The sequence below is a fragment of the Gopherus evgoodei genome, chromosome 2 (assembly GCF_007399415.2).
Source record: "Gopherus evgoodei ecotype Sinaloan lineage chromosome 2, rGopEvg1_v1.p, whole genome shotgun sequence".
NCBI classification, from domain to species: Eukaryota; Metazoa; Chordata; order Testudines; family Testudinidae; genus Gopherus; species Gopherus evgoodei.
In genome coordinates, this window is record NC_044323.1 from 239909361 (window position 1) to 239933796 (window position 24436).

The 24436-nt window shown below is 40.3% G+C and overlaps 1 protein-coding gene and 1 long non-coding RNA gene across 3 annotated transcripts in view; one reads left to right on the forward strand and one right to left on the reverse strand.

Annotated features, from left to right (window-relative positions):
- The window catches only part of UBE2W (ubiquitin conjugating enzyme E2 W), a 42948-nt gene extending 23813 nt beyond the window's left edge, over positions 1-19135 (reverse strand). For both annotated transcript variants that reach the window (XM_030553276.1, XM_030553275.1), the window contains exon 1: positions 19044-19135. In XM_030553276.1, the coding sequence (XP_030409136.1) occupies positions 19044-19058 (15 nt within the window). In that variant the 5' untranslated portion in view covers positions 19059-19135. The remainder of the gene's footprint in view (positions 1-19043) is intronic.
- An 80-nt stretch (positions 19136-19215) lies between these two features.
- Positions 19216-23822, forward strand: LOC115646876. Its single transcript, XR_003999164.1, has 4 exons — positions 19216-19553; positions 19964-20021; positions 21563-21994; positions 22911-23822. It is a non-coding gene; the product is annotated as an uncharacterized LOC115646876 (long non-coding RNA).
- Positions 23823-24436: the final 614 nt, after the last annotated feature.

Sequence of the window (24436 nt, forward strand, 5' to 3'; positions counted from 1 at the left end):
GCAAAAGTGAAAAATCAGGACGGGGGTGGGAGGGTAATAGGAGCCTATATAAGAAAAAGACCCAAAAATCGGGACTGTCCCTATAAAATCGGGACATTTGGTCAACCTAGTGGTGCTAATAAACTTCTGATTATAAATACTGTTTTTGCCCAAGTTGAGCACTCAATGGTTTCAAATAATCTGAGAACTGGCCCACAAGTTGTCAGCCTGCACAAAGATTTTATGGAAAATATTGTAAACAGTAAAGCCACTATTTTTGGTAGCTCCAGACCAACCATTTTAAAAATCTCAGCATTTTATTATTATTTACAGCAGAACATTCAGTGATTTTTCTTTCTGTCTTAAAAGAAGTCACATCACGGTTAGTAGGCCCAAAATCGTACTTAGCTTTCAGATCACCTTCTCTGTATATAAAGACCCTGTAATATGTTTTGTTACCCCTAGAAAAATCCAATATCATCCATTTAAAATTGTACATTACTAATTTCATAGTCTACCCTTCGAACCACCATTCCTTTATTGCATTCTGTCTATAAATTCCACCCTCACATGCTGTTTCAAATAATTTAACTTGACCTAAAATATATTAGGTCTCAAGGTGAATAAAATCCTGGGTTTTTTTAATATTTTTTCTTAATTTGAATTTACTCTCATATACACTTTCTTCACATTTTATAATCTTAGGCCTGGTCTAATCTTAGGCCTGGTCTATGCCAAATTATTAGATAGACCTAACTTAGGGCTGTGAAAAATTTTGTGCCCTGTGTGATGTAGTTGGGTCGACCTAACCCTCACTGCAGATGCATTTAAGTTGATGGATGAATTCTTCGTTGACCTAGCTACCGCCTCTCTGAGAGGTGGATTACCTGCACCAGAGGGTCTCAAACTTCCTTGCACTGTGACTCCTCCTGACAACAAAAATTACTACACAACCCGAAGGGCAGGGGGAGGCGGCAAAGCCTGAGCCAGCCCCAGGCACAAGGGCGGAGAGAGAGGAGGAATTTTCTCCTAACAAATTTCATACCTAATGCCCATCTATTCTGCAAAAGGCAAGTCCAGGGCCTCATTAATATCTCTACTGTAAGAACATCACAAACTCTGACACAAGTGTAAGGGAATATGTTATATTCGTGAACACCACTTTCTGCTATTTTGAACTTCCACAGCTCAAGAAACCTAAAACCAGGCTCTCTTTCTCTACCAGAGTTTGCAGTTTAAAGTCAACAAGACTTGTGCTCCTAAGTAACTTCAGTACATAAATATGCACTTTAGGTACCTATTTTAGAAAATTTTGGTCTATGTGTATACAAGAAGTTACAATAAATTCGTTAATGTACTGAAAGTCAAAATAACTTTTCATTAACACCAAAGCAATTTTGTTTTGAAGAGACAAAGTGTCATTAACAGGGGAAAAATATAAATATATATACACAAACACACACGCTGTCCGACTTATGCAAGGCATTCCGTTGCGGAATGCCTTGCATAAGTTGAATTTTGTGTAAATCAGGGATGTATACCTGACAATTATATGAGAAAAAAAAAAGCTTACGGAACTTTTTCCGTAAGTGCAGGTTTGCATAACCCAGGAACGTCTGTATATGTAATTTTAGCCACAGATGCTGCATTTAGGTAGAGGTTTACATTTAAGCACTCAGTCTCATTCAAGTCAATGTGACTACTCATGTGAGTAAACTTATGTACCTGCTTCACTGCTGTAGGATCAGGGCTTGTTACCCAGAGTTTTCAGAACCCACAGCAGTGGTAACTTAACTTTCCCGCCAGGCCGTGTCAGGAATAAAGCAATGGGAACACAGTGCTCCGGCTAATGAAAAATTAATACAAGCAAGCATGCTCTTATCTAAAACTACAATTTATTAGATTTAAGCACATACGGACACAAGCAATAGGTTTAGAACAACCCAAATATTTACCAAAAATCTGGGACAGTATTGCGTAAATAGTGGCAGTTTAGCAATGGCTGTTGCTTCCCTGCTAGAGAGTAAGGCGTCAGGAAAAACATCTCTCAGGATAGCTTCAGAGGACTGCTACAAAGTACACTATTATCTAGTTCTTTTTATAACTAACTTTTACAAAACACAAATAATAATGACCCCCACTGGGTCATCACTTCTCATAACATCAATAAACTACTTAATATTCTTAATCTTCGTCATAATAAGCTTCTATATCAGGGATCAGCAACCGGCAACACACGAGCTGATTTTTAGTGGCACTCCGCTGCCAGCTGGGGTCCTGGCTGCTGGCCCCGCTCAGCCTGCTGTCTGCCTGGATAAATGGAACCCCAGGCCGGCAGTGGGCTGAGCAGGGCCAGCAGCAAGTACCCCGGCTCACAGGATCCAGCAGATGGAAGGGGTCCCGGCCGCCAGCCCCGTTCAGCCCACAGCCAGTCTGGGGTCCCGGTTGCCGGCCTCGCTCAGCCCACTGCCTGCCTGGAAGAATGGAACCCCAGGCTGACAGTGGGCTGAGCGGGGTCGGCAGCCAGGACCCCGGCCGGCTAAGGCCCCACTCGGCCAACAGCCAGCCAGGGTCCTGGCCGCCGGCCCAGCCCACCTTGCTGCACTATTATTTACTTTACATACAACAGTTTAGTTATATAATATAGACTTATAGAGAGAGACCTTCTAAAAACATCAAAATGTATTACTGGCACACAAACCTTAAATTACAGTGAATAAATGAAGACTTGGTACATCACTTCTGAAAGGCTGCCGATTCCTGTTCTATATCAAAGGCACTCAAAACTGAAGGTTCCTGACCATTTATTTTCTTTCAGTCTCAAGTTTTTGATTATTTTTTTCCCTTCCTCCCAGTCTAATTAGCAGAGATTGCAAGCATGCAAATATATTTGACCTTGCCTCCAGAAGCTCAAAAGGGGACAAAATATATACAAAACAAAGAGACTGTAAATTAAGTGCTAACCTATTTACACTACAATACAAAAAGGGGACATTCAATTAAATTTAAAGGCAACTAATAAAAATTATTTTTGCACAATGCATAATTAACCTCATTGCCACAAAATTTCGTTAAAAACTAAACAGTTTAACCTGTTAATTCACTTATATAGGTAACAGTTACTTTAATCAGGATAAAAAAATACAATTTAAAACTTAAGTTTCACATACATACTGAGATATTATTATTTACACATTCAGTGTCCTTTAAATTGTTGCTGTGAGTTGAAGGTGTTTGGTCTGAAAACTAAATTAAAATTAAAAACATCTGTACAGTTTGAAATGTAGAATCATAGACTATCAGGGATGGAAGGAACCTCAGGAGGTCATATAGTCCAACCCCCTGCTCAAAAAAGGACCAATCCCCAGACAGATTTTTGCCCCAGATCCCTAAATGGCCCGCCGAAAGATTAAACTCACAACCCTGGGTTTAGCAGGCCAGTGCTCAAACCACTGAGCTTTCCTTCCCCCTGTGCTCTTTTCCAACAAAATGTTAGCAACTTACTTTCTTGTGCAATCTTGTTCCTTTTTCATTTGTGGCTCTCAGGCACAACATACTATTTCAGATTGCTCCACAGCTTTGCAGGACTCTCACATAATGTTAGACAAACACCTGACATAGATGGGCCAAATGAGGGGTTCTCAACCTTTTTCTTTCGGAAGCCTCCCCAACATGCTATAAAAACTCCACGGCCCATCTCTGCCACAACAATTGTTTTTCTGCATATAGAAGGCAGAGCCAGCTTTAGGGCTCCACGCTAAAGGGAGCCCTGTGAAGCTAAGGGCTAGTCTACACTGGCAACATGTAGTCGCGGCAGAGCACTGGGAGAGAGTTCTCCCAGAGCTCTAAAAAAACCCTCCTCCACAAGGGGTGTAGCTACCAGCACTGGAAGTGCAGCACTGTAAAGTGAAGTGTAGACAAGCCCCAAGTTGCTCAGGCTTCAGCTTCAGCCTTAGGTGGCAGGGCTTGGAACCCCAGGATTCAGCCCCAGGCATTGGGGCTTTGGCTTTCTGCCCTGGGTCACAGCCAGTCTAATGCCAGCCCTGATTAGCAGACCCCCTGAAACCTGCTCAGGGCACTCCAATGGGCCTCAGATCCCTGGTTCAGAACTACTGATCTAGATAATACTTAGTGCTGTCACAAGCGCAGGGGTCTGAACTAAATGACCTCTCGAAGTCTTCTCCAGTCCTATGATTCTACGATAATATTTACACCATTTTTCAAAGATGATAGCAGCACAGCAGCCACAGCACTAGCCCTCCAAACTTAAATAATTCCCTATTACCACATTCCAGGTGCTTGAACTACAAAATGCACATATATAATCAACCTCACACAGATCACACCAGGTGCTTTCAAAAATATATGAAACCAAATGGAATAACCCAGAAAAAAATTGCATAATACCAAGCAACCCATGGAAATAATGGGAGGAGCTTCCAACCCAATATTGAGGGTATTGCTCTCTGGCACTAAAACCACTGTGTAGACCCTCCTCCCACATCTCTCCCTGAGCTTCAGGGTCCAAGCTGCAATGTCTACAAAGTTGTTTTTAGTACTGTAGCATGAGCCAGAGTATATCGATGTGGGCTCTGAGACTTGCTGCCATGGGTTGTAAAATGTAGTGTATACATACCCTTAGTTGACACTACTAAAAGAAGACAGCATTGGTTTTCAAATATAATAAGCAAACTTTTTTCAAATATAATAAGCAAACTTTTTTCAAATATGCTGGTCCAAGCCAATAGATCATGTATGGTCATTGATTTACACATCCAGCTGCCACTAACTGCCAAGTGAAAAATCCCCATTTACTTCTATATATGAATAGCTAAAGGTATATCCAATAGAATACAGATTTGGATATTCTGATTTTGAAAAAGCAAATAGAGCAAACAGTGCAAGCCCAGGAAATTAGCAACCCTATGATAAAGTTAGAATGCATATGAAATTAAGGAAATGTTTTAGAAAAAAGTTATTCTGGTTTGAATTTTCCAAAAGTTTATATTAAAAGTGACAATGGAGCCGAGAACGATTTTAAAAATAAGAGGCATCTAGCTTTGTGGTCTAATTAATTCTAACAGTGTTCTATGCTGCCAGGTGACAGACCTATGTTATTTATTATTTGTATTACAACAGTACCTAGGGGCTCCAGAGAGGAATCCGGATCCAGTTGTACTGGCATCCAAACATCCTCTGGAAATATACCTGCTATGATATGGGACAAAAAAAGGTCAAAACTAATGTGAAATACAGATTTTTAGAGTGACGAGCTTAATACAATTTATTTAACTTTTTAAACTACTACTACATATATCTTTTACTAAGCAAAAGTCTACACTAGCATGGATATGTTGCACATTCTTATGGATAAACAGGACCACGTATTACAACACCCATGAACAATTCTATTTCATTTACATGTTCTTTGATCAAGTCTCAAGGACCTGATGCGGCACTAAACTCCCAAAAGTACTGATGTTTCAGTTTGTAATAAACACACACTAGCACAGAAACATTTCATTATATATAACCATATGTAGAGGGAAAAGGAAACTGCAAAGGTTAAAATAATCAGTTATATTCTAATGGCAAAAATAATTAATAGTCCCACTACAGCAACATGCTACCTCACTTATGAAACATATAGTAGCACTTAGTTCTGAAAGATCAATGCACAGATGTAAATGATTAAGCTGAAAATATAAAACACAACATGACAAACTTATCTAGCTAGAGCTTGCAATCAGACGCATGTGTACAGATACTTCCACCCCCAAAGAGACCTGCTAATATTAACGAAGACCTGACTGTAGAATCAGAAATCCGTTTAGGTTTATTTTTACATATAAATTGAACAGAAACAAAGTTATTTTACTTTTAATTTGCCCACCAATAAAGCCATGTGATTCACATTTTCTTTCTGAAAACATTTAGAAGAACTAGTATTTTTCAGACTGTTCTTTCCCTGCTCCTCCAAGTTGAAACAACCAGTAACTGAATGTTTATTTCTTTCCATGATAATATACTGAATTTTCAGCAGTTTTTATTTAGCACAGTAAAATATTGGAGTTAGGTAAGTAGGTTAAATGAACTACTTCAAGATAAGATTTCTACAGGCTACTTAGGATATGCAGTTTCTAGCTACTGTAATCATGCAACAAATGTTAAAGATTTATTATGCAAAATTATTTTTAAGTGACAGCTTAAAATTCATACCAGTTTACCATTGCATCACTATTCATAGCAGTTGACAACCAAAGCTTTGGTTGTCTTAAAACAATTCTAAATCTAAAAAACAGCATATCCCACACTCTTGGAAATGCATGCACAAAATCATAGGTGCAGTTACAACTGGTCATTTGACTCATTTTTTCCTTCAAGATATTTGCAAATACAGTGAGTCAATGCACTCATTCAATATGTAAACATATGCATATTTTATATGTGCAATTCTGAAACACCAGATGTACTCTAATTTTTTAGATTATATATTACATACAAATAAACATTATGGTTGTAAAGTTAAACACTCAAAAGTTAATAAGTGCCTAAATTAAGGCTGCCTGTGCAATCTCAATTCAGTCTGCTTTCGTAAATATGTTATGATTGGCTTGGCCACATCATATAGGACATCTGTGCCAGAGCTAGAAATGGAACACAGCTCTCCTTTACCCCAGTCCATTAAAGAACATTCTTTTGTGTTTTCTCTTCTTGCACCTCTATCTCATTCGCTGTCCATCCTGTGGTACTTATGAGGCAAGGGTCTGTAGAAGTCTTTACATGGTGCCATGTTATTTATATTTTAATGCACAACGAGGCAGCATTAAGGTTATACAGGCAACCTTAATTCTGCCATTTCCTTAACTGAGAGTAAACTTTGCGGCCTTAACGTTCTTTTAATGTAGTTTTTTTTGTGTTGTTTCCTAGGTATTTCTAAAAAAGCAAACTGAAAAAACAGAAATTCCATCATAAAGAACCACATGAACCATCACTGATGCAACCAAGAGGATTGCAAGTCAGGACCTTTAGATTCACAGCATATATCATTACCACTTCAGCTAAAGAAGGCGGCTGTAGCAGAAGCAGATTGCCACTATCCTCCCTTAGAACCAGACACTAGAACAGACAGCATATATTTTGCGGTCAGAAAATAGTTGTACAAGCACTAGCAAAGGAATGTTGGGAATCAGGATTGTTGGATTCTATTTCTCACTCTGGATGGAAGTGTGATTTAATGGTTAAAGAAAGCACATCTAAGCACACTAATCTGGCACATTTGTTCCAAAAGTGAGTGTGGCTAAGTAGATGAGACATGGATCTCCCACATTAGAGGTCTGGGTTCTATTCCCAACACAAGTCATTTCTGGCAGAGCTCTCTCTCAGTTACCCTGTCTATAAAGGGAGGAAATGATCCTTTCCTTATCTGCCAATGGCATATGGCCTCTCTCAAATGATACAGGTTGGGAAATGCACAGAATTAACAGGAAGTCAGTGGAAGTGCTGGGACTAGAAAACTCCTGATGGCTCTGTACGGGGGCCAAGGGCATACTCACAGATTTTAGCTGCAAGTCTGCAAGGAGCTCTACTGAGCACATAATTTGCAGTGATTATAACCAAAACTGGATGGATTTAGAAATGCAACCTTCCAATTGCAGGCCTATCCCACTTCCAAATTTTGAGTTCTTCCTCCAAACCTGCTGGTAGAGCTCTTAAAGTAGCAGCTGGATTATTTTTTCCTCCTTTATCTGGTAAAACTGCCTATTTTGCCCTAATATTCTCCAAAAAGGCTGAATCATTCCTCCTAAAACCTAAACATATTCAGCCTTAAGCAGAAAACAAGCATGGAAAGTTTCAGCCACAAGTTCAAGTTTAGTAAAGTTACAAGCAACTGAACTCATGCTTATAATGGGAAGTGTTAGGAAATCTTAAATGTGCATAAATATCAAAGAAAGGAAAATTAAGAACCTGCATACATCAGGCATCTGAGCCTGCATTTCTTGCACACCCTAACCTTTCACTGATTTCAAGAGATATTTGAGGTGCATAATGAAGGAAGAATCAAGTCCTAAGCAGGTAATGATATTGTCTCTATATAAATTCATGGTATGCCCACATCTTGTATACTGTGATCAGATGTGGTCGCCCCATCTCAAAAAAGTTCTCAGATTGGAAAAGGTACAGAAAAGGGCAACAAAAATAGTTAGGGTATGAAACAGCTACCATATGAGGAGAGATTAATAAGACTGAGACTCTTCAGCTTGAAAGTGAGATGACTAAGGGGGGATATGATAGAGGTCTATAAAATCAGGACTGGTGTAGTGAAAGTAAATAAGGAAGTGGTATTTACTCCTTATCATAATACAAGAACTAGGGGTCACCAAATTAAATTAATAGGCAGCAGGTTTAAAACAAACAAAAGGAAGTATTTCTTCATTCAACATACAGTCAGCCTGCGGAACTCTTTGACAAAGTATGTTGTGAAGTATAACAGAGTTAAAAAAAAGAAGTAAAGTTCATGGAGGATAGGTCCACAAATGGCTATTAGCCAGGATGGGCAGAAATGGTGTCCCTAGCCTCTGTTTGCCAGAAGCTGGGAATAGGCGATAGGGGATAGATTACTTGATGATTACCTGTTCTGCTCATTCCCTTTGAAGCACATGACATTGGCCACTGTTGGAAGACAGGATACTAGGCTAGATGGACCTTTGGTCTGACCCAGTATGGCTGTTATGTTCTTAACTATTGCAAATTTGGATGCTAGACACAATCAGGTTTGATTAGTTCACATTATTATTAAATTTGCATACATCTAAGAGATTAGTAAATCACAAGTTAGGAAGTTTTTAGATTATAATCACATGGAGAAACAGGAAAGGCATTTTAACTTCCCACTCATAGCTATTTTAATAGTTTCTAATGCAATAAGATGGAGTGATGCAAGTTCCCTAACAGTTACCACTTAGACTGTAGAACCATAAAATGTGTTAACTTTCTGTTGGTACACACCAAAACACTATTATTAGCAATCTCAGATTAAGGGAAGGGGAGAAGTAGGGCATTTCCCGATTTTCAGTGTGTCTTCAACAGTCTCTCTGACAGAAACATTAAATAAATGTCTATCATATTAAGTTATGATAGGGTTTTTTGGGTTTTTTTTTTTTGTAGTTAACTGCATCTTGGGACTGGCTGTGAAGATCTGTATTTCTGTTTTAGGAACTTATGTAAAAAAAAAGTTTTCTTTAAAATATTTTGAAAACAGGCCCCATACGAAGCTCCAAAATCCAAGAATGCGCTTCCAATGCGCAGAGAATATATCTGGGGTCCACTATCTCCCTACACAATTTTAAATACCATAGAAAGTTGTAATTTTTGATGTACATTCTATAAAAACCTAGCCTCTTGTTTTCGTGGATTTTTATTGGTATTAATGCTAAAAATAAAAATATTATCAAGCTGTAAAAATTTAATGAGCTATATTTTAAGATGACTTCCTTTTCAGAAGTAGTCATTTTAATTTTGATATTTGTATCAAAAATGTATTTCCAAATCACAAAAATAAAAATGATGCAAACATTATGATAATGAAACTGAAGGATTATCAACCAATTATCTAGCAGTTCTACTGAGAAAAGATCTGACCCTAAATCTTTCCCTGACCAAACAAAAAAATAGTTAAATTGGATTTAAGTATATATCATTCCAATATATTGTAAGATTTGTTATAATGAGATCAAAATCCTTTTCTAAATTTATAAATATTGGCTGTGGACATCTTAAATTTGGAACAATCATTGCACTGATCCACTGATTATACCACTGCCATCATCCCAGCTGCCCTTTATCATCTCTTTTCACACAAACTTGAATTCTGAGAAGACATTTTAACTGTGTGCACAGAGGTATATATGGAACCAAGTCTGAGGTATATGCTTTAATACCATACTAGCCTTTGTTCTTTTCATGTGAGTAACACACTTTCATGAATTAGGTACAGGTCAAATATGTAGATATTCCAATCTCTGCAAATACAGAGCTAATGTAATTCACGACACACGGCGCTTTACTGATTGGACTGTAGGCCTTCAGTATGGTATTCGTATAATGAGGATTTTACTTTTGCCTTGAAAACTGCCTCTCACATGAGCCAATGTAAAAATACATCTATATTCCAAATCTTTTAATGTAATGCTATGTGATTTTGTTTGTGCAATGAAGTTATAGGCATTTTGCTAAAATTTAGAAGAGACTAATTTTCAAGTATTAATCTAACTTAACAAGGTACTTAATTGTTTCAAAATATTTAGAATAAATGCTGCTTGTCAATGGAAAATTAATGCTAAAAATTTCAGTGTATAAGGACTGCTTGAGTTACAAGTCTTTAACAAGGGAAAGGTTACCACCAATTTTATCCAGGGATTTTATAAAGTGTGCATGGTTTGTATGCATCACCAAGTCCTCAAGACAAAATTATATTATAGTTCATAAATTCAGGTGTATTTTTACATTATTTACATCTGCCTCTTACATGAGGGAGATATCAACATCTGCTCAATGAGCAGCAGCAGTCCAAAAAGCAAACAGAACATTAGGAACCATCAGGAAAGGGATAGATAATAAGAAAGAAAATATAATATAAATCCATGGTATGCCCACACCTTGAATACTGAGTGCAGTTCTGGTCACATTAGAATAGGAAAAAGGAAAGAGGAGGGCAACAAAAATTATTAGGGGTACAGAACAGCCTTCATAGGATTAAAAACATTGGTACTGTTCATCTAAGAAAGAGACCGAGGGGGTGAAGGGGGTGGTGGTTAATGATAGAAGTCTAAAAAATCATGAATGGTATGGACAAAGTTCATAAGAAAGTGTTATTTACTCCGTCTCATAATACAAGAACTAGGGGTCACCAAATGAAATTAATAGGCAGTAGGTTTAAAAACAAACAAAAGGAAGTACTTCTTCCCACAACACACAATCAACCTGTGAAATTCATCATCAGGGGACATGGTAAAGGCCAGAAGTATAACTGGTTCCAAAAAAAAAGAAAGAAAGAAAGAAAGAAAAAGTTAGATAAGTTAATGAAAGATAGCCATTGATGGACCTATTAGCAAAGATGGTCAGGGACCCAACCCCATATTATGGTGTCCCTAAACCTCTGACTGCTAGAAGCTGGGCCTGGACAATAGGTGATGTATCACTCGATAAATATCCCTGCTCTATTACTCCCTCAAGCATCTGGCACCAGCCACTCTCAGAAGGCAGGATATTGGGCTAGATGAATCATTGATCTGACCCAGTATGGGCATTCTTATGTTCTTACTTATGAGCTTAACCTCTGTAAATAGTGGAAGCAGCAACAGTAGCCAATGTAGTTGAGACTTCATAAGCAAATCCACACTATCCACTTGCTTTAAGACATTCATAACTTTCAAATAACTTCATATTCAAATAGTTTCAAACGGGGCAGAGTAGAGCTATGGCTGTGGGTCTGAGCTAGGCTCAGGGCAGAGTGGAGCTGGGTGGCGCTTCCTCCCCAGCCCTCGATGGGGTCTGACCTGGGCCCTGCTGCACGCCCCCTCAACTGTTCTTCCACACCCCTCTAGGAGAGCATGCCCAAAGTCTGGGGACCACTGATGTAGCATAATGAAATGTTTCAGAGTAGCAGCCATGTTAGTCTGTATCCACAAACAGAACAGAAGTACTTGTGACACCTTAGAGACGAACAAATTTATTTGAGCATAAGCTTTCGTGGGCTTACAGCAAATTTTCTGTGGTTGCTGGTGAGTATTTGTTTCAGGTTGGGGGTTGTCTGTAAGCTTACAGACCACACAACAAAACCACTAACCCGGGAACCTATCCTTGCAACAAAGCCCGTTGCCAACTCCGTCCACATATCTATTCAGGGGACACCATCATAGGACCTAAATCACATCAGCCACACTATCAGAGGCTCGTTCACCTGCACATCTACCAATGTGATATATGCCATCATGTGCCAGCAATGTCCCTCTGCCATGCACACTGGCCAAACTGAATAGTCTCTACATAAAAGAATAAATGGACACAAATCAGACGTCAAGAATTATAACATTCAAAAACCAGACGGAGAATACTTCAATCTCCCTGGTCACGCGATTACAGACCTAAAAGTCACAATATTACAACAACAAAAAACTTCAAAACCAGACTCCAACGAGAGACTGCTGAATTGGAATTAATTTGCAAAATGGACACCATTAAATTAGGCATGAATAAAGGCTGGGAGTGGATGGGTCATTACACAAAGTAAAAAACTCTTTCCCCATGTTTATTTCCCCCCCATACTGTTCCTCAAACCTTCCTGTCAACTGCTGCAAATGGACCATTTTGATTACTACTACAAAATGTTTCTCTCTCTCCTGCTGGTAACAGTTCACCTTAACTGATTATTCTTGTTAGAGTGTGTATGGTAATACCCATTGTTTCATCTGTGTATATTGTTACATATATCTTCCTACTGTATTTTCCACTGCCTATATCCCATGAAGTGGGCTGTAGCCCACGAAAGCTTATACTCAAATAAGTCTGTTAGTCTCTGAGGTGCCACAAGTACTCCTGTTCTTTTTATAATGAAATGTAGGATCATTTCTATGAATAAGGAATGTCTATTACATTGTTATATTATGTACTACAGCAACTACATCAAACTATTACTATAACCAAATAAAACCTCAATGAGTTTGTGGATCAGAGTTGTTTTAAAATTTAAAGTCCCCTGATAATCAGCTCCCAAATAAAAATATCCAGTCTAGTTTTAAAGATGACCTAAAAAGGATTTTTTTTTAAAAAGTTTGCTAGAGCATCTTCATCATTAAAGTGACCTGAAAGGTTTGTGGGAGGATTTCTGGTTTTGTTTAAAGGTTTTTATCCTCTTCGTTTTGTACCTCAGAAGGAATGAGGAACAACAATTCTGATCTTCCCTTGTTTGCTGCAGGTATTGAGGACCTCAAAATCTATGTTGTCAGCTTTCACACTTTAATTCGAGTAACTGGGTTGTTCAATCTTTAACAAAAATTCCTCTAGCCAATATATTATTCATTAAAGTTAAACAGACATCAACAAAACACAAAGTATTTTAGCCAGCTTAAAGATCTCCACTGCTCTTAATTGCTTAACATTCACTCTAAATCAAAAGCTTCTCTTCCCTTTTGCAGATTTCTCATTAAAAAACTGAAGAGAATCTCTCAACTTCAAGAAAACATTACATTTTAAAATGCGTTTTAAAAGGCTACATGATTAGTAATATGAAAACAAAAACAATGCTTCACTAGCTCCCTGATCAAAAGGCCTAGGGAAATAGGGGTCCCTTAGACACTATCAGTGAGTTTAACAGATACACTCGAGATTAACATCTATAATGTAAAAACAAGCACTACATTAGACTTTCCCACTGCCATATTTTCCAAGAAACAGACACTAGCTAAAACATTATTATTAATACTAGACAGCATTTTGCATCTGTGGATCTCAAAGTGCTTTATAAAGGTGGCAGTCATCTTCCTTTTACAGACAGGCAAACTGAAAAACAGGTGTGCTCTTGTACAGCTTATTTCACAACACAGGCTAGTGGCAAACACAGGAACAGCCCAGGTTGTATCTCCTTAAAGCTTCACAACAGTCTCTTCCATGTAGTTTTTATACATATCTACAGAAGTCCCGCCCCCCCCCGCCCCCCATAGAAACTTTTGGGGACATAATTTATAATTAGTCAAAACAACGCTGCATAAAGAATTCTAAATGTTAAATGAAGACCAAACTGCAAAAATAATCTAGCATACAGATTCTTAACAGAAAAATGGAGACAAAAGCTCTATTAGCCCATCCTCTTGCTAAATCAGGATTGTCTGGTACTGTATGTTCTCACATGCTTTATTCAGTCTTGTTTTAAATGACTCATAAACCTGGACTTCCATTACTTTTTTGGGAGATCATTCCAAAGTCTAATACGTTACACTCACAGAATTTTCTAGTCTATTATAATTATTTTTGCACTTATTCATTTGTTAGAGAGCTTATTCCTTCACCCTCTCACTTCCCTGGTCCTTCTCGCCCGAACAGAGAGCAACAATACCCAAAGTCTTAAGGTGAAAACAGTTGGATGTGTATTGGGGTGAACTTCCAGAAAGCAATGGTTCCAATTTCCTTCTTCAGTGTCCCCCTTCCCAGCACTGATGCCACAGAGCCTGGTCTGTGCCCCTGTTCCCATTCCCCCCTTACTTTCTGATTGACTGCAGACTATATAGTAAAACTTGAGTTCTGCTTAGCTATACCGTAACCAATTATTTTACTGAAATTTAACTAACCAATCCTAACATATTGTTAACGTGATTTAACCAATTATATCCCACCGTCTTAACTGGTTTACACTCAACAAAATTAATTATACAGCAGACAGAAACAATCACAGAACCAGGTAGAGATTACACAGACAAACAATAGGGAAATGGAGACTACAGTGATAGAACAACAAAGAAATGAAGATTTTACACCCCAGCTATTGATAAGTAAGTTCTTGCCAGACAGGATGCTATCAAATTAAGTTTTCTTTAACCATCTTTATCTCGAGGTGATAGGCATTATCAGGCAAGGATTATATTCCTAAAAGCCCAATAACACATTATTTCAATCTGACTAGTTTAGAATGTAAGGATGTGACCATACGCTTCCCAGTTTATGGCTGCCTCTTCTGCTTAGCCAAAGTCTTAGCCTAAGAACAAGGCCTTAGGGCTTGGCAACACTTGAAACTTCAAAGCGCTGCCGCGGGAGCGCTTTGAAGTGCGAGTGTGGTCACGGCGCCAGCGCTGGGAGAGAGCTCTCCCAGCGCTGCACATACTCCACCTCCTCATGGGGATTAGCTTGCAGCGTTTACACTGGCACTTTACAGCGCTGTATCTTGCAGCGCTCAGGGGGGTGTTTTTTTTCACACCCCTGAGAAAGTTGCAGCACTGTAAAGCGCCAGTGTAGCCAAGGTCTTAGACTATTATAGCGAGAGAAGGCCTATAAGCAGGCAGACTGATTTTGATTCTTGTCTTGTCCCTCTGTAACTAGCTCCGTGATAAGAATACACCTAAATTCTTAAAGTATAGGCCTTTGCAGACAGGCCTGAATATCTATATCCTAACACTCCACCCCCGTTATTTTTCTTTTGGGATCCTCCTGCCCAGGTATCCCTGGAAAAGCATAGGACATATGGCAACACACGTTTTGATAGGGCCAGACATCAAGGTGAAATGTGTCATTGCTCCACTTGTCCCACTGCCTCTTGTGCAGTACTGTGCCCTGCACCTTCTCTCATATAGGCATACCACACCTATTTCAATTAGTGTTCCAGACTTCCCATTACAGTGGGCCCGGGTTGTCTAGTACACTGGCAAGGTGTGTGTGTCTGTTACTACATTACTTATAGGTTATAATTAGTGGCTGTTTTGTAGGGGGTTGTGCCCCCCTTTATCATTTTCATATGCAACGTAACACAAATACAGTTAACAATACACCAGATGTTCATATTACTCCTAGTCATAAACCCCAAAGCTGGGTATCAGCACAGCCATGTGTGTTTTGTTCCAGTTGGCACATCTTCTCTATGGACTGTCTGAGCAGTAGTATACAAGCACCACTATAGTTAAGGCTACCTTATGACATCTGTATAAAAAAGTCAACGTTTCTAGGTCCTCTAAAAACAACATGCTTAGTTCGATCTTTTGAAATTTTGTCTCTCTCTGGAAGGTGAAGGGTTACTGACCCAAATTTGGAGTCATTTGATCCCGGAGTTGCAGAGATATCAGTGCCCCTAAAAATAGCTATTTTAGAAAAAAAAGTTTCTGGGTGGTTGTTTTTTTTGCCCAGCACTGGAGATCAAACTATTACTGAGCTATGGGTCAAAATGGTCTCAACCTGTCAAATTTTACACAAGGTAGTACATGGCACTCACTAAATTTTGGGGGGACCCAACTTGAGAACAGTAGTTAAGAAAAGTGTCTATTTTTACACTGTGCATGCTCCAAATACAGAAAAACACCCAGAGGGTTTCCACTCCTGCCATTTTATTGTCCGAGACCAATGCAGGTTCGAGTAAGGGTTTGATTGAGTGAGGAAAATCAAAACGTGACAATGAAAATTCAAAACCAAGTGGTTGTTTATTAATGGGGAATGAGTTGCAACTTGGGCTGGGGAGGAGCACTTTTACCAACTAATAATACTATCAGAAGAATACACACACAACTTGAAATAGCCTATTTACATCCAACAACAAAAAACCAAGCAGTCTATAATCAACTTCTTACTAAAATCCAGAACAGATACACAAAATTAAGTAAACTGTGCGCACATTAACTGAATATTGTAAAATACAACAATTAACCAAAATAGCAATCAATACAACAATTCAGCTCTCATATACTATATACACAGCTTGGTATCAAGTAAGGGAGTGAAAAAGGAAAGAGGCTAAACAAAACAGAGTATTTACAGCACACTCCAGGTGCAGCTGACCAGCAGTACAGACACCAAGGGCATGACAAATTGGTGGGAAAATAATCCAAAAATAAAAGAAAGCGAATCGACGCAACCCGAGCTGGCTAAATCCAGAGGAGATCCTGGCTGAAAGGGTGATCAGGCCTTTCAGCTAGCCCGCGGATACTCCTGCAGATTTTGGCGTGAGATACAGTTTTATTCGAAGGCTCTCTTACTCGTGTCAGCGTCTGATTGGTCCCTGGCTCCTTCGCCTTCCAGGTTCCGAGCTCGTGCCCTCTACGTAAACAAGATCTGCACATGGCACACTGCCCTATGAACATGGCATGCTGGTATTCTGCACACGGCACTAGTCTGACCCTTAGTTGACCAGGGGAAAGAGCAGGAAAATGCACACGGCACTATAATGTTGCACACCGCACTATGGTGTTGCACACGGTACCAATGTGACCTTTTGACCAACAATTGGCCAAACAGACGCCATGTTTGAGCATAGGCTTTAGGGCTGTGACATTTATATGATGTAAAATTCTAATTCTTGCAAATACTGTACTCTACATTCCAAATGGTTAATGAGAATGAGAAATTTGGTCTCTCTTATAGGGTGTAGGGTAACATTAATGATCCAAGCTTGAAGCAATCTAACCAAGGGGTTCCCATGTGGCAGCTCCCACCACCACCACCACCCAAAAAAACCAAAAAACACCCCAAACAAAAAAATGGCTTCCTTCTAGTGCCATGTACTGTTAAACTGAACGATACGCATGACTGCTTGAATCACAGACCTCTTGCCTGCTGGGAGCTCACACTTCAATTAACATAATTAAGGATAAATTAATCACAAGCTCCACTCTAAGATAAAAGGACTTTGAGACGACATGGCTAAAAGATTACCATCTATAATTCTCAAATTGTAGCAATTTGGGGAGGGGGCTGAATGTAATCAAAGTCTTTGGGAGAAAAGTGTTAGACATGAATGCTTTTGGGAAGGAAGGGGGCAAAAGAGTGAAAGAATAGGGAGAGAAGGGTTTGGGGCTGCAGTGAGAGGAAGGGAGTTATGGCAGAGGCAGCAAGAGAGTAGGGGTTCACAGCACCCTGCCAGCTCCACCAAAGTACCCTAATGCTATTCCATTTTAACACAGTTGTACTTTGCTCCAGGCACTGGATGAGTCAGGTTATAAGAGGGGAAGAAGTAACAGAAATAGAAATGTCTGTACACCAGGGAGCGCAGTTTTCAGAGAGATGCATTCCTTGCTTGCAGTGGTGAGGCCCTGGTACAATAGTGAGGAGGCTGCCAGGTTACATGGGCAGCCCTAACTACATTTCCTGGTTTTCAGATGTCTGAGTTTGACATACCACCAAGCAATCTTAATTCATGGTAACCAGGTTTTTTTTATTTTGGCCACTGAATTAGTTTGTTTCACTTTGAAATCCACTGGCTCAGAAGGGAAAAGTGAAAAACAAAAGGGAAAAGATGAGAAAAATTGGGCAGAGGACACTGCTCCAGAAAGGAAAGAGAAAAGGCAAAAGAAGTATTAATTTTTAGAAATAAATGAGATGTGAAAATGTGTTAAGAAAAAAGGCACCACTTTGTTATGAGTGAGATAAACATGAACAGTCTTGGAACTGAATTATCTCGTCTCCCTTCTCAGAGCATTTCATAACCTTGTCTTAACACTGTAAACGTGGACGCTTCTGCCTTCAAATTTAGTTTGTTGCACAGAGCAAGTAATCTAAACCTCCACAGCTGTTTTGACTGCCACCATCTAAATACTTCTCCACAAAAGGTAGAGAGAAAAAAAATTCTAGTAGAAACCTGAAACGTCCTGCTGCTGTGACATGTTATTACACCCACTGCAGACCAGCCCAAGCAGGCACCCTGCTGTTCCCTCTAATGCGGAAGACGCCCCTTCTCACCCGCCACCGATTCCTGGTGTCAAGGCTGTCTTTTCGTGAGACCCATCTCAACCTCAGGCTGCCATGCCCTCTCCTCTCTTCATAAACTCCCTTAGGAAGGTTTTGGAAGTCTCTCTGCAGACCCGCGTATGAGCCTTACATGCACCCAGAGAACAGGAAGGGGGTTGTTTCTATCACATCCTCCATTCCTTACACACTCGGGGAGCAGGGAGAATCTCCTCCTCACCTTCACACCCCGCTCCCCCCCCCCCCCGGGAGCTGGAGGTCTTCTCCACCACACTTCTTCCTCATATGGAGGAGCGTGTCTCTCTACCAGAACCCCCCCCAACACACACACACACTCTCACTTCCCCGCGGGCGGGGTGCCTGCCACATCCCTCACATACACACACCAGGTGTGTGTGTGGGGGGAAGGTTATAGTGCCCCCCTGCCCCGGAGAGAGAAACCTCCCCTCCATCCACGGACACCCCGGAGCCTCCCCACCAACCGCCGCTCCTCCCGCAGCTTCCCCTGCCCAGCTGCCTCGAACTTCCCCTCCCGCCAGGAGCTGCTCCGGTCACCCGGAAACGCCGCTCTCTCCACTCCAGCGTCCCGCCCGGCGACCTCCTCCCCGGCTCCGCCACAAACTCCTCACCTGCATGGACGCCATGATGGATCCGCCCCCCCCTCGCCTCTGCGCCGCCGCCGCCAGCGGGGACCCGAAGAGAGAGACACGCAGCGGCGCCCCGCCCCCTCCCGCCAGGTCACGTGGGGCCACAAGCCGAAGGCAGGAGGCCGCATGCGCCAAGCGGCTAGAGGTCGGGGTTTCGCTAGGTATCGGCCACGCCCCGACAGGGTGTCACATCGCAGCGAGGCGAGGGCCTGGGTCACCCCGAGCCCAGCGGCACCGCCTGGGAAGCGCTCGGCCGCCGGACTGGAGCCAGCGGAGTAGGAGCGCGCCTTGAGCGGCCGGGCGACGGCTGGGCGGGGTGCTCGGCCGCAGGAGAGCCCCTGGGCCCGCCTGGGTGCGGGGCCTCTGGGGAGCAGGGGCTCACCACCGCCCTCCCGTTCTGTTCGCCCAGCGGCAGCTCCATGGGGGGAGTTGAGCAATAGTTCGGGTTGCCACTTTTGCTTGGATCTGTTCTTGGAGGTGTTTTCACATGAGGTAATCTTGAATTAAAGATGAAGCTTTAATTCCTGGAGACTCCAGGACAATCCTGGAGGGTTGGCATTGGATACAGACTGCTACCGCAGCTGGCTGCAGGGAAAGCTGCAGCGAGGTCACATGAGCATTTAGTCACTGTCCATTTCTCGAAAACTCTAGCTGGTCTCTCCTGAGCATGTGCAAATTGTAATGTTTTAAATGCTTAAATTATAATTTTGTTAAAGGTGGATAGATTTTCCTGGAGGCAGCAGACATCAGGACGCTGAGATGAAGGTCATGTCCCCACTAAATATTCATACCCCTGTTCCAAAGCACAGGGGTGCCAGAGCTTCTCAAATAACAGGGCATCTGCATTTTTGTTTAATGCATTTTTGTTTGTAGAACAATGTGTTTTTCTTTCATGTTCTCAGAAATATTCCAGAAGACTTCAGGCGGAGGGGAAACTTCAGCCCAAAGGGTTACATTTTGGTAAAGTTATATGCAACTGAAAACAGAGTGACGTGTGGGGCAACCTTCATAATAGATAGGGCTACCAGTCCTGCCTCTAATACTAGTTATTCCCCTAGTGTTCTCTCCCAGACTGCAGGTCAGGTCTAGTATATGTCTGGGTGAATGCGTGAATGTGGCTGGTAAATCACCCATGAGATCCCATGATTTCCGTGGCTTGTGTCACCATAAACAAATAACCTGGAAAGTTTCTAGTATGCTGCTGGGCAGCTCATCCCATTAGCTACTGTAGAAAATCTGCTGTGTCATCATCTAGTGGCCTCTAGACCACTAAGTCCTGGGTTCCTTTTATCCTATGTATTGCGGATCATTTTGATGCATTCAAATATTTTTGAGTGCATATGGCCAGACATATTTTGAATGGTGTACTTTAAAAACAAATCTTTTACATGCGTGTACATGCACAAACACTCCCCTTTTAACTGTGCAAGTATTTTATTTTTAAAAAACACCTGTGGTTTGTTGGATTGTCCATTCAGTGATTGGAACTGGTCCTGTTACCAGAATTTGCCATCTTAATAAATCACTTGAGATTGTTGAGTCCAAAGCTGACTGCAAGGGCTTACAAAGGGATCCCCCTAAACTGGGTGACTGGGCAGTACCTGGAATATGGTGCATAGTTCTGGTCACCCTCTCTCAAAAACGATATATTAGAATTTGGAAAAGTACAGAGAAGGGCAATGAGAATAGTTAGGGGCATGGAATAGCTTCCATACAAGAAAAGAGTAAAAAGATTGAGGCTGTTCATCTTAAAAGAGACAACTAAGAGGAGGATATGATTGAGGTCTATAAAGTCAGGAAGATATGGGGAAAATAAATAGGGAAGTGTTATTTACCCCTTCACATAACACAAGAACTAGGAGTCACTCAATGAAATTAATAAGCAGCAGGTTTAAAACAAACATAAGGAAGTACTTCTTCACATAATACATAGTCAACCCTTGGAACTTGTTGCTATGGGATGTTGTGAAGGACAAAGATATAACTGGGTCCAAAAAATAATTAGATAAGTTCATGGAGAATAGGTCCATCAATAGCGATTTGCCACAATGATCAGGAATGCAACCCCTTGCTCTGGGTGTTCCTAAACTTCCAAATGCCAGAAGATGCGACTGGCTGACAGGACAGATCACTCAATAATTGCCTGTTCTGTTTATTCCCTCTGAAGCATCTGGCCGCTGGCAGAGACAGGATACTGGGCGTGGGCTAGATGGACTAGTAAGGCTATTCTTATAATCAAAGTAGGATTGAATTGTCTTCCATATTAGAAAGCATTGGATTTCAGAAAGTTTCAAAGGTTTGTTTTGTGGGGAAGTGGGCAGTTTTAGATGTTTTTATTGAATTGGAATAACACAAAGGTCATAAACCCTTTCTAACACACAAATAAAGCATATGAACGTAGGATATAGTGAAATACAAATGAACATGACTGAGTACACTCTTTGTGTGTAGAGAAAAGATATTTGTAAAACTCTATAACCTGTCTTTCTTTTTCTCCACAGATTATCTCAGTTGGGTTCTCCCTACACCTCCATGCAAAACATAACATGGAACTCTGATAGCAAAAGCTAAAAAATTGATTGTGCAGAAAAGAGAAATGCACAGTCCAACTCTGCAAAAAGTGTGTGACTGAAGTTTGAGAAAGTGGGAATGGTTACAAAAAAAAAAACCAACCTCATTTCTGCATCACCAAAACAAAATGAAGTGTTCCCATTTAAATATTTGATGTATCTATCGAAAAAGAATACCTAATTATATCTATAACCTTTATCCTCCTTCACCTTTCTGCTGCATGTTAGATTAATGTGAAGTCCAGCATTTGGACTGTAAACTTTTTGGGGGTAGAAAGCTGTCTTCTGTGTGTTTTCCCACTTAACCCCTCTGTGGACACTATGAAATATCATCTCCACAGCTGTAGGGAGGAGAAGAAAGAGGTGAGAATGGGGAAGGCTGAAGTTTAATGGGTTGATGAAGGGAATAGATTTTTGATATATCGCGAAAGGGTAGCATTCACTGAAAACATTTGGTATATACATCTACAAATTATTTAATTTCAAAAGAGGATTTTGCAACAAAAAAAGAACATAGTCAGCTAATAGCTGTTGGAACTCCCTTCTCTTCACTGAAAGCATTTATGTTTTGAAAGCAAAGGTATGCCAATGCCTGATCAGCACATGTAAATTCTAGAAGGGGAAGGAGCCAGTAGCCTGCCAAAAGACTGAGAAAGAGGCTTTGAGATGCAATCTAGAAGCATTTTCACATTAAAATAAATGACAAGATCACATTTCCAAGTGAAATCCTGGTCACAGTGATGTTTGTGGGTGTAAACAACTTGAGGTGGGATTGATGTAGGGTTAACTTTGCTACTGCCCTTTTGACACAGTTAAAATATTAAATGAAACACCATAGTTAGTGTTACTAAGTCGTGTTGTTTTACATGAACCAAAATGTTTATCCTAAAATATGTTTTTAATGCCATAAGTTATACACATAGCAAGCATATCAAGTTTAGGCAATGGGCATGTGTTCAGCTGTAAATGTGCATATTGATTAGTCAACAGGTTCATAACTGCAGTGGAATAAAAGTGATTTGAAACCATTGTAATGAAATTCTTAATCCTGTTCCAGAAAACCCAGTTCAAGGTTGAAAGGGGGGTGTGGTGGGATAGGGTGTGTGTGTGTGTGTTCCAGCACACACCCTACAGTGCAAACTAGATTTTATTTTGTATGTTCTACTATATATACATTGGAAAGAACTCTCTGCTAGTCACAGTAGAACTGAGTAAATATAACACAATGAATAGTTTATTCAGCAAATAATTTCATTTTTCTCAATTTGTTCATGAATAGGTCATGGAACTCTTTGTTCTAAAGTATTCACTACTTTAGACAGTGAAAAATTCTCTTTTGGAATATGATTCACAAACAATTGCACAAATTCTCAGTTTGCATTTCACCCCAATCCTGAGGACTGGCACAAGGCCCTACTTGTGGACTGTGCAGGGGAAGGGGGGCTGCCTACATGCCATGAGAAGAGACTTCATACCAGCCCTCCAGAAGATCACACCAAGGAGTAGAGCAAGGGAGGGATAGTGGATTTTCATTTATGCTTGTATAGTGATGCCAGTACTCTGTAAATAGTGCAGAAGGGCAGCTGGAAGACCAGCCATTATGGGAAGGTGGGAGGTCTAAGTGGCTGCTGAAAATAACCAACACAATGGATGAAATTAATTCTACTTATATAAAGCTTCAGTATTGGGCCTCTAAGGTCTGACACTGCACCAGCAAAGTTAACAGTTTTGCCATGGACTTCAATGGTGCACAATCACACTCTTAGAATCCAACTACAAATTTTATACAGGGAGAATGAATTTCATGTACTGTGCTGGTTAGTTTCATAAATCATTTGGCATTGTTTCTGTTCCCTGATTAGTTACATAAGACACCCAGCCATCCCAGTGAAAGTCATGAATGTTGTACTTGAATATATAATTAAAAACTTTTTCAGTAAAGATTCAAGCATTCAGAGTTAATTCACTTTTCTTGATCATTTCTGTTAAAGCGTGAGAGATTGAATGTTTAGAGAAAGCAAACCCAAAGGGATTACAACTATAGTCAAATTGAAATTTGCCTTTGGAATTCAAATGGCTATTTGTATACAATTTTTTCCATTATTTAACATGGTTATTTTCTCTCATGATGAGCATATTGTTTGTTTTGATGTGAATAAGCGGTAAATAAAGATTAAAAATAAAATATAAAACAAGTTTACTGAGTATTAATTTCTGATTTTAGTGAATATTAAAAGTATTTATATTAGAATTTGACAGGAAATGCACAGAATCACATTGGGTGAGGTGTTAGGTCCAGACCGGTTTTATTCCATCACTTTCCATCCCCCATTATCATCTATAAAGTTTTTGCAAGAGTGTTATAAAATTAACCTTTCACTTAAGTATTACTAGTGTCTTCAATATTTCAGATACTAAACTGCATATTACTGCAATTCCTTGCAAATTCTACCACTCCGGTCATGTTGCACCTTGTTTTCTTTTGTCCTGCCTCCTCCACCTTCACCTCTTATCTACTTATCCCACAGAAGTTACTTGTACAGTCACATTAATCTCCCTTTGTTAGTCTAGTGGCCTAGCAACCATAATCTGCAGTGCCAGAAGGCCACATCTCACAAGTGAGGACTGCACACTTCACAAAGAAATTGTGTTTGTTTCCCATTCGACCAGTTTGTTAATTTAAAGAAGGATAGTGACCTGTGCAGTGCATTAGGAATTTCTCAGGAATAGAGGATCTTTTGAAGAATACAAACTGACTTCACCTACATAAAAACACCCACCGGTCCTTCATCACTCCTGCAAATG